The sequence below is a fragment of the Opisthorchis viverrini genome (genome assembly GCF_000715545.1).
Source record: "Opisthorchis viverrini unplaced genomic scaffold opera_v5_187, whole genome shotgun sequence".
Taxonomy (NCBI): Eukaryota; Metazoa; Platyhelminthes; class Trematoda; order Opisthorchiida; family Opisthorchiidae; genus Opisthorchis; species Opisthorchis viverrini.
The window spans coordinates 638,861-649,766 of record NW_008751845.1 but is presented as its reverse complement, the minus strand read 5'-3'; the positions used below and the strand labels follow the sequence as shown (position 1 = coordinate 649,766).

Below are 10,906 nucleotides of genomic sequence, written 5' to 3'. Positions count from 1 at the left end.
GGGGGCGCGTTATATCTACCCAAGGGTTGGAGCATTTTCGCTCTTGTGGTCAGTTATAGCAAAATCGTTCAGCTATAGCATCCCTTCGGTGCCTAACTACTATGCCACCCGAAGGAAGCGCGAGGGCTGGGATACTACCAGGTTGCTTAAGCCTAGACATGGGAAGTCGAGAGGCGGAGGTCGGGTTCGAACCACGGACCTTTCGGTCAGTAAACTCGCTCTCTAGCCACTTGGGCCATCTTTCCCAGTTGTAACTGACATCAAGGATAGTTCAGCGGCTCTTCCATCCTTTCAATGAGGTTTACAACGACCATGTCCACTTTGTCCCAAATTCTTTGTCTTTTAAGTAGGTGGGCATGTTTGGGGTAACAGTTTGGCGAAGGCGTCTCTTACAATCCATACTTCCTTTGAATTCTGGGCACGGAATCCTGACAACAAGCTGTCGAGTCCCGTCAATCAACTTGCAGAAGGAGCCGTACCGACACCTGTGTTTGGGGGATCCCAGATCTCGGTCAGACAGGCTTCGGCGCACCTGATCCGGATAAGAAGCTGTACGGGTTGTATACCACACAATATGGAGTGCTCCCGTGTACATGACTATTTGCAATCGTGACCGTTTAGAAGCATGCCGTATCTTTCTGCCATAGAAATCGATTCTTATCAACCATAGAGAGATAACCATGTCTCCTAAACTGGACGCTTTTTGTTCTCAGAAGGTAACCAGTCGGATGATGGCGCACAGAAGCTTCAGCTCTGTTTTTTAACAATCCGTTTCGATTTTCCTCATTTGGGTTCTTAACTGCTTAACAGTATTCGTAGTAACAAAACTATGATGATTCTTATGCATAAGGTGCTTTAATCCCCGCTTCACACAGTATGCATAATTCGCGGGATTCGCTCAACGCTGGGTCACAAACGTCTGGAATGGCTTCGCTTGGCCGTCAAAGCTTTTGCCCAGCGCTTGCGTCCACATCGTGGTGAACTGGTTAAGTTACTGTCACAATTACGTAGATATCTTCACAAGTGTATCAAAATGGAAACGATAAGATTTTCACCAAGGTTGTATTCGTAGTTTGTTATGTCATCTGATTTAAATATAACTCTACAGCCGCACTGTTTCTTCTCCCTCAAATCTATGAAGTGAGAAAGTTCACATAGAGCACCTCCATTTGGAACCGATTGAGAATTCACCGTTTTCCATACCCTTCCGAAAACTATCCCCATTTTTTTCAGAAGACCTCGTTTGTTTCCAAATCTCGGGACAAGATCCACCGGGACGACGCTACGTAAATTCTAGCGAACTTGTTTCTTGATTCGTTGAAATACACTGCCTTGTTGTTTCCCGGGAATGTTTGCTACGCACCGAGTGGGGTATTTTGCTGTGGTTCTGGTGCAATTTGTCTCGTAGCAACTCTTCATATAATCCTTAAGAAATATAAAAACTCGATCCATTGTGACTCGGTAACTAAGAATATGTAGCAGACATCGACGAATTCACTCATTTCTACACGAATTTGGTTTCGAGGGGAGACTAAAACATCCAGCTGAATCTCCAGTTTTTTTAAAATAATAGTCCGGTTCAACTGAATGTGCTGTTCAAGCAAACCACAAGGCTGGTGGAAGCTGGGGTTACTGCGCCTACCTGATGAACCCCAAGATAGGCGAAACCGATCACTGGCAACCTTATATGTGTTACATTTAGAGTATGTAGCAGATACTGTTTGAGATGGGTTTTATCCCCACTTCTTCTTATCGATTTTTTCGGTCCAGTAACAAAAACAGTCAACCATGACGTAGTCTGTCACCCAAAAAAGGAGTGGTGGCATGATTTAGTCATGAATGCTTCCCTAATTCCTCGGCACTGTCTCCTGGGAATTTGTGAAGCCACAGTTTAGTATCGTTCGCCGAGAAATTGGCACGTGTTGGCCATGGATTCGAGTCAGGATCTGCCTGCGTTTTTTACGTCTATCCTATGGTGACTTCTCTCACACCCAAAAATTTCTACCTCCAGGTTTCGGTTTTTGGTACATACCATGACCTTAATTGATGTTCACAACCCAGATTAAGTACGGTTCCTCATCATGCCGTCAAATATCCATTTTCCACATGATAGAAAAGGACCATCCCGGCACGATGTGAGACATCTCACACGCCTCCTGGAAGCACTGGGATGCTTCTAGTGGCAAACAGCCGCGTATGATGAAATTAGTCAGTTCTAACTTGAATACGTGGAACTTAGATTTACGGATCAATCAGCAAGTCGTACCTGCATTCTTGTCGTCGAAGCCCGTCCTCCAAACCGAAGCAGCCATTTTTGTACCGGCTAGCTGGACTCAAATGAAATTTTAGAAAAATACTTAGGGTGGTGTTATACTCACAAATAACGGCAAGTTGTTTAATGTTGGGGAGGGCTAGCTAAAGCAGAAGTAGTGGGTTACTTTGTGACGCTTTGTGTTAATCGACGCATACTGTAGCTATGTTGCGTATTCAAAGGTGCACCTTTTGGAACGGTTAATAAGTTAAATCGAGTCACATCTGTAAATAATGTTGACGAAAAGTTCATTTCATGTACTCTTTTGACCCAGTCAGATCCCTTTTGCTATCTCTGGTTGTTTTTTGCTGATCGACTGGCTTTCGCCATATGGCGTCCTGACTCTAGGATTTGTGAAGATCACTGGTATCTCTGTTCAGCTCAAAAACTTGCGACGGTCCGCGGGACATCGGAACTCAGTCGATATGTTTCCGTTTTTGTGTGCTTTTAGATTGTTTTTCGGAGCATGCCTGCATGCTTTTGTACTGAACGTTGTTCGGTTTTGTCAGATCCATATTGCAGAAAGTTCACAACTTTCGGTGGAAGGTGAGTCTGCGATCCATTGAGTCATTGTGCGGCGCATGAACTATTGCCAGCACACTTATCAGTCTCGGGTGCGACGGACGGGATGTAGTTAGCCTGATCACGCGGATGTGACCAAGCAATCAAATTAGCCAGTGTTCACGGTTTAGGAGCAGATTTACCAGCCTGTTGGATCTGGGTGGTCAAACTTGAAGGCTCACCTCTGAAGGTTGATCGTATGTTCGGCCTGACATGCACCACGCAGCTCACTGTTCTTTATGACGATCATTAATAAAAACAAAACTATTACGTGTGACAATATAGTAGAAACCTCGCTGATTCTCCGTCGCAACATGGAGATAGCATCGGTTCCGTTTGAGTCCAAAATCTACTCGCTACCAAAGGTTGTGACAAGTCAGTGTATAATGTCCTTGCTGATGAGCGAAAACTGTCTGTCGATTGTGTCCTCGCACGACTTCCACCACGTCATGTGGGAGCTACCAAAGGTGCTGGCGCCGCCTCTTCTACTTGAGTTAGGTGAGTGATAGCATATCATAAGAAGTGTTCCAAATGTGTGCGGGCATAGCTTCCTCTAAATGGCACGCTGGTCATGAGTATGGGGGTGTCACCATTCCTCAACACTTTACGTGGAAAGGGGGTAGATCCCGCTGAATGTGCTTTGAAGCCACAGAATGTGAAACTTTGCTATGATACTATGCTGAAAATACTAGGATCATCTACACAGCAGTATATATGCTCGTGACTGTCAGCAGTTTCACTTACTTTGGAAGTGTAGTGTGTTTCTGGTCTTATGTGGTTACTCCTGTCTACGCTTGAGTAACCTGGCAGAATCCCAGCCCTCGGGTGGCATGGCAGCTAGGCACCGAAGGGTTGTTACAGCTGAACGGTTTCTTATGCGACTACAGCATAAACAAAACAACCGCACGTTTGCAGCACCCTCTCACTTTGTTTCATCGTCAACTTTGTCGCCGAAGTGATGTCAGGCAAATATAAGGTTTCATATGCTTCGCTCCGACAAGTCTATCCGTACAATTTGGTTTTTACTACAGCTGCCCCTGTCAGTCGAATCTGTCAGCTGACCAACTTATGGGTTTAGTGAACAGTGCAAACATGCACGAGAGTGGCAGGCCAAATGTACGCTCAGTGGAATACCAACTGAATATTGTTGTGTACTCTGTCCAGGTCATTATCTTCGATTGTCGACAGAGCTTTCTCATGCTTTTGGAGCATGATGCAGCCACTAGCGAGCTTGCGTCCCCGAACTCGACAACCTATCCCGAGTAGTCTCGCATTCTCCATTTTGACCCCGGTCGGCAGGATCTTCACTTTTCCTCTCAATGTGATTTTCGATTGTTAATTTTTGTTCACGACAGTCAACCCAAAGACAACAAAAAATAGTTACTCAAAGGAACGGAGAAATACTGAAGATCCTAGTTGTGATGAGGAGCATAAGTAAGTGGCAACTCACGCGACGAGTGTGATGCCATAAACCTTATCCGCGGTGACAGAAATAACCCTTCAGCTTATGGCTGTCTGCTGACTACAAGCAAAGACCTAGGATGTCATTAATATCACTACTTTACCCTTTTGACAGCCCAAAGTATCCAAACGTCGGAGCTATTCCAATCTGGTTAGGAGTCGGACAAACTGTGGAGTTCATTAGGTACCTCTTTTGTTCCATGCTGAAGAATTCAACGTTCGGAAAACTCTGTCCATGTCCAGATGGCTACTAATCAAAGCCAACTTGGGCGTAAAATCGATTTGCGTCTATTCCAGAAGTGGGGAACCAAATCAACACCAGGCGACCAAGTAACTATGGACTGCATTACATTACTATTGGAATAGCGGAGTACAAATTGATATTGGGTGACCAACTGAAGCACTGCCATTCAGGAATCCCACCGTGCACCAACGTGGGTGTAATGTGCTGCAACGTGAATAACGACAGTCATTAATTGAAGTCGATTTGTAAAAATCAGAGTAGAGATCCAAAGCCGATAGAATACAGAAAACGAAAAAGCCGCCTTAGGCTAAGAACAGAGCAGCTGTTAGACTAGACAATACAGCAAAATCAATACTAGACTCAGAGAATGTAAAAATCACCCAAAAATCGCACCGCCTCATTGAACTTTGATAGCCCTCGTGTGCGCATCGTTTATTGCTGAGCTTCTGTACTTTGATTTCATTTCTGTGGACTTACGTCACGTAGTTGGACTGTTATTTTCACGACCTCTATTCAGCTCAAGGTGGGTTCAATCTTCAGGTAAGAAACGACTGGACAGATTGTTTTCAAATAGGACTACTGACATAATTGGCTGGGTACTTTCGATTGAAATATCCATACTAAAGGAAGTTTTCTTGAAATTCACGCTATTAGCTAACCGACCCCCATTGGGCTCGAGTATGTCAGTTCAATATTTAAATCTTTTTCATTAATGAAACTACTCACAAAGTTGCTAAAAACTCTTCGACAGCCGGTTTCGCCCTTCTTGGGGCTCATCATAAATGAGAGATTATGTTTGTCTTCCATTAAAAAAAAGCAAATTGATTCGCAACTGAGTGTATTTGTCCGCAACGGAGTGTATTTGTCGAAACTTTATTCTTCTATTGCGATTGATCCGAGGCACCAACAAAGGTGGCCATTTTTAATATATATTGAATCAAAAGAACTTTCACTCACCTAAAACTTTATTCCTTTATTGCGTTTGATCCGAAGCACGAACAAAGGTGGCCATTTTTAATATCTATTGAATCAAAAGAACTTTCACTCACCTAGTATTACGGGAATAACTCGCTTATGAACCCGCTCTTCTCCATCGGTTTTCTTTTGCTTCAGCCTGTGCACCTCTGGTAACCCTGGGGCTGCTGCGGCTGGTTTCGCAATCGAGCTGAAGGGCGTCTGCTTGAATAATTTGCCCACTGATAGTCACCTCTGTGTGGTTCATTTACTTCGTAGCGTATCCCGTAAACACTAAAATTTCCTACCTGTTCATCGTAGCCGCAGAATCTAACCTAAACTAATCTAATCTAGTCTCGACAGAATCTAACTCTGGTACTCTCAAAACACTTTTAGCGTCGCTTTTGGTGCGGACTTAGATTTCAAATATTTTTGTGGTTACCGGAAATGTAAGTGCGCAAGTGGGTAGGCTTGGCGCCACCGAATCTCGTTTGGGTAGACTGGAAGTGAGACGCGCGGACAACGGCCAGCGATCGCTATTATTGTATGCTACTCACGGTCCGTTTTTTGGAAGCTCCCGAAACAACCAAAACCGCTTGGCCACATGATGTCCTCCGCAGCGAGCCAGTCCCAGATATAAGTGGATCACATCGTTTATAGCTATAGGTTGTGCAGGTCAGCTACTGATTACCACTCGTTCTGTAACACTAATGTGGATTCTGCTCGTTCATTTGTTGCTACCTTCCGTTGCACTTTTCGAGGATTCGCAAGGTTTGTACATATTGCCCGCTCATTGAGGATCTCTCGGACCCAAATTTGAAGCATCCTTATCAAAACCAGCTACTAAAGTCTCTCTCGTACAGTAAGCCTCTTGAAGTTAACTCCCACTGGAGGATACCGTCTGCAACCCTGAAAGATACTGGGCGCTTTGTGTTTGGGGCGGCGGCACTGGAAATAGAGCAGAACTTTAAACTTGCTGAAGGCTAGCACATTCCTCCTCCTTCAGACCGAGAGTAAAATCCACTTTGACGGATTATCGAAAATCAAGTGTAAAAGAGCATTTGCTAGGAAGAGAGTCGACGAGCTTATTGGATCCAGAGTGACCGCAGTCGACACAAAACAGGTATTGAGCAGCCGCTGTGTACTTCTGTATCCTGAATGCATGTCGGTCTGACAGGTTCCCAGGGTACATTATGGTGTTGTCCTAAACCCCAGAATACTTTCAATAATGTCGCAGTTATCTACCAAACTCCCACTGCTCTTCGTTTTCTCACCAGTAACCAGCCGGATTGTCAGTGTGTCGAAATACCGGTAGCTCGGGCGCGTTTATTGATTGTTCGCCATGTGACTGTTGATCTGTTCGCAGAGGTTGGCAATTGACTTGTAAACGTTTCGTCACCAAATGAGACCGTATCATTACACGGATGGTAGTGATAGGGAAACCTACTGCCAACTCCTGTTTCCTCGTGCCTCTAGAGACCTTTGTTGGAGTTTGACCCAGCGTGTGCGCCAAACAGCACATCTCAACCGCGTCGATCACAGGATGTCCGTTGTTTGGTGAAGAATGCGTGACATTTATATCACATTGAAGGTCGCAGTGACCACGCTACGATTTCTTCCGTCTGTGAGAATCTCGATCCCTTTTTACCAACTGCCTATGTGAGATGTGACGAATGAAATCTGTGGGATCCAGGAGTACGCATAGTCTGCACGTGACGTCCCGGTAGATTTGAATACAAGGAACATATAAAATACTTTCTGGAAAAACGAGTTCCTTTGGAACGTTGGGAGAAACTACCCCTGAGTCCATTTTAGGTCCACGTAATGCACCAAATCAAATCGTTTAACTGTAGCACCCTTTCAGTGCGTAGCTTCCATGCCAACGGAAGGAGGCATGAGGGTTGGGATACCGCCAGGCTGTCCAAACCAAGACAGGACCATTCGAGATGCTGAGGTTAGGTTCAAAGCACGAACCTTCTTATCCGCAACCTGCATCCTCAACCACTGAGCTATCTCTGGTCTACATAAATTTACAAAAACTCATAGGTTATGGGCGGTGTTTAGCAAACGATTTCAAAACGAATATAACTGGATGAATGTTCACGTTCGTTGAGGTCTTGAGTTGTAAAACGGTAGAACTTAGAGTTATTCAGGTGGATGTTGCAAGAGATGGAAATTCGTCGCGACTAGCCTTCTTCCTTACATTATCCACCGAACCCTCAAGGTGGCTGTCCAGTTTTACTATACGAGTCTGGTTTGCATAAAGCTAACGTTTCTTTGCGTCAATACGCAAACGTGTGTATGAGCAGGACCTCTGTATGCTTGAATTAGAAATACTCCTAGATAAATGATGCGACCATTATTCCTACCAGACGAAATGCAGACTTCGCACCTGTTCTGATGTATACTAGCAAAACACAGACAGGCCAAACTGTACTATGGTGAGCACAGTGGAAACCTGCCTGGGTAATTTTTCACGTTACTCAGAGTTGTCACTAAGAGGCGTAATTTTCTATGCTCACTTTTACTAGATGCATTTTATTTCCTAGTTGACGAACGAACGATCAAAGCAAGATAGCTCACGAATCTGCGAGATGGTGGAATTTCATCTCACCACTGGTGGTAAGAAAACGTGAGGTTTCAACCAGGCATGGGGAAACAAAATCATTAAAACTTGCCTCTGATTCAAACCGGAAATCAACCGATTCCTATTTCACCCATTCACAAGACCCTCCGCGACTTACTGCCCAACACGTACGATGCACTAACTCGATACTTCCTATGTGTGCCTTGTCAAAGGTTCTTTCAACTGTCACAAGTAATCTAGAAGGACGGTACTTTTGACCAGTCTCAACGTGATCACCCCAGGGATCGAACTTAATGGATGTAACGGGCGTTGAATCTAATGGTAAAGGGTCCTGACGCTTTCAACAGTTCATTAAATTCACATTAAGTTGCCTCAGTTGAATCTAAGGAGTAGTACAGGGCGAAAACAGATACAGATTTAGTGTCGCAATATCAGATACTCTATTGTTCCAACATTCATTCAATCGCCGCCCGTCGTTGTAAGGAAAGCACTAACTCCAGATGAATGAATTCGTTGAGCATTTCGTCAGCTAAACTACCGGTCACATATTCTCTATTGCAGTTTAAAACATGGTCTGTTGTCAGCAAACCGATCGAACGTTACTCGCCATAAGTTATTTTCTTGAGGAATGGACGCAGTGATCAAAGCTAACCACTTCCGTATTACACGCAGTATGTATATAAACATGCGCAGCTGCTCAGTTTAATTCCACCAATACACCACAACAAATCAGTTCGCTTCGAATCACTGATGATATAACCTCGATTGACGTTGTAACGTTTGCAGCTTAATTTCCCAGTCTGGGAAGATAATCATCGACCATCTGTACAACCTGTTCAATAGGAAGGAATTACATAAGTAGTATGGGACGGATGCACGTGATCTGCAGACAGCCCACGACCGGCACTGACCTGTTTGGGGCTCATCAGGTAGGCCTAGTCTCCGGAGAATGAACAATTGAATTTCAATCTTGAACAATAATTTGATTAAATATCGAGTACATGTGCCGATGAAGTTGATGTAACGAGTTCAGTTCAGTTTTATTAGCCCATAAACCGTGCACCGGGAGAAATAACTCCCCCCTCGATAGATGAACTGATCACACTGCATAGGTTGCGCTGGCTTGGCCACGTGCTGCGTATGCCAGTCGACCGACATCCTCGAAGGGCTCTTTTCGTACAACCACGTGAAGGGCAGAAGAGAGCCAAAGGCAGTCAAACAATGACTTGGCAGCGAAGTGCAAACCATTACTAGCAAACTCAGCTGCGCTGGTCACTGCCGTCTTCCTGGATTGGGACCCCGGGACGGTCTACATCAAGGGTTGGAGACACTGTCAGACATGGCCCAGTCGCGCCCTCAATGGCGCTAGTGCACCCAAGCTATTGCCTTCAATGCATAGCTTCTTTTCCACCCCCCCCCACTTGATAGCCACTGACAGTGCTAGATTTATGCACCAATTTATCATCTCCCGCCTGCAATGCGCAGCTATCTACCCCCCCCCCAAATCATCGGTGAATGAAACTGTGGCGGCTACAACCACTGTACGACGAGTATGCGGTTCTTACAGCTAACAATGATGATGATGCACTGGGGTGTAGTCGTTCCGGCCGCTACAAGTTCGTTCACATAAAATAAGGAGAATAAGTGAATGAGAGCGAAGTGTTGGAGGCGACGGTCTAACTGTGAATTTGACGACAAATGGGCCTGTTTGTCCAATGCGGCAAGAAGTGAGAGCTGCGCAATGAAGGTGATAACTTTGACACGCGGACGCCACTAACCCGTAATCAATAATACGCTGGCATCCTCTGTGATTAACAGTTTTCGCAGCCGATATAATTTTTCGTTTTGTTGCGTTTATGTTTTCTCGGGCAGTTCATGTCAAAGTGTTGCCTAGTTACTTGGTTGTTAATTACGGTATATTGTCGTGTTTCCCATTGGAATTTCCCGCTTGAAGGTTACGTGCAATTTCCTGATCACTTTCATGGGAGGGTAGTTCTGTTCATAATCGTTCGTATCTTAGAAACATGATCCTATTCTCTTCCTCAAAGGCCACTCTTAACTCTGCAGCAGTTTGTACGTCAAACGGATCAAGTACGATCTGGCCACAAGGTTTTTGGCCAAAGCGGATTGCCCATAGCCGTTCACAGATTATGCGATATGACCAAGGTTAGTCCACCGCAAGGAAATACGAGGCAGATTAATAGCTCTCCTTAGGTACCCTGCTTTATTTGGCATGCATGACCAAATCAGTTCATACATAAGGAGTTGAGTAGACACCCGGGTCATGACCTCAAAAACACGAGCACTTGTGGCCATCAATAATCATTCGCCTTGTCTCCGCGGTACAATTTAACTTTTTGACGTTTCTTGCAAAAAACTTCGGACCTAGACAAGTACGAATGACGCGCAGACATCTTTGCAGCAAACTTCCATGATCGAGGGAGTTAAGAATCTGTTTTACATCATTGGAGTGACTGTCAGTAAAGCTGTTTGGATTCCATGAAAGAGATATTATTGCGCGTAGTAAGTGCAAAGCTGTTGATCTTGACTCTGTCGTGTGCTTTGGGCACGCTAAAATTGCACTCGAAGCTTTGAATAAATTCATTGTTGTCCGTTCATCCTTAATAGAAATGCCATGTTCAATGAGGTTACTTATTAAGTTAGCTGCGAGTGTTCTGTGCTCAAGTGAACGGAATCCCTGCTCAGAAACTAAATGGAAACCGCGTACAAACAGTTTCCATAGATCGACTTGCCTCAGGAACTCATGACAATCGTAACCGTTTTCGAA

At 44.7% G+C, this 10,906-nt stretch overlaps 1 protein-coding gene across 1 annotated transcript in view; it reads left to right on the top strand.

The window, feature by feature from the left end:
• The window catches only part of T265_14406 (hypothetical protein), a gene marked incomplete at both ends in the record, with an annotated part of 40,667 nt that extends 39,595 nt beyond the window's left edge, over window positions 1–1,072 (top strand). Inside the window, one exon of the mRNA XM_009173480.1 lies at window positions 876–1,072. Within this exon, the coding sequence (XP_009171744.1) occupies window positions 876–1,072 (197 nt within the window). The remainder of the gene's footprint in view (window positions 1–875) is intronic.
• Between the last annotated feature and the right edge of the window lie 9,834 nt (window positions 1,073–10,906).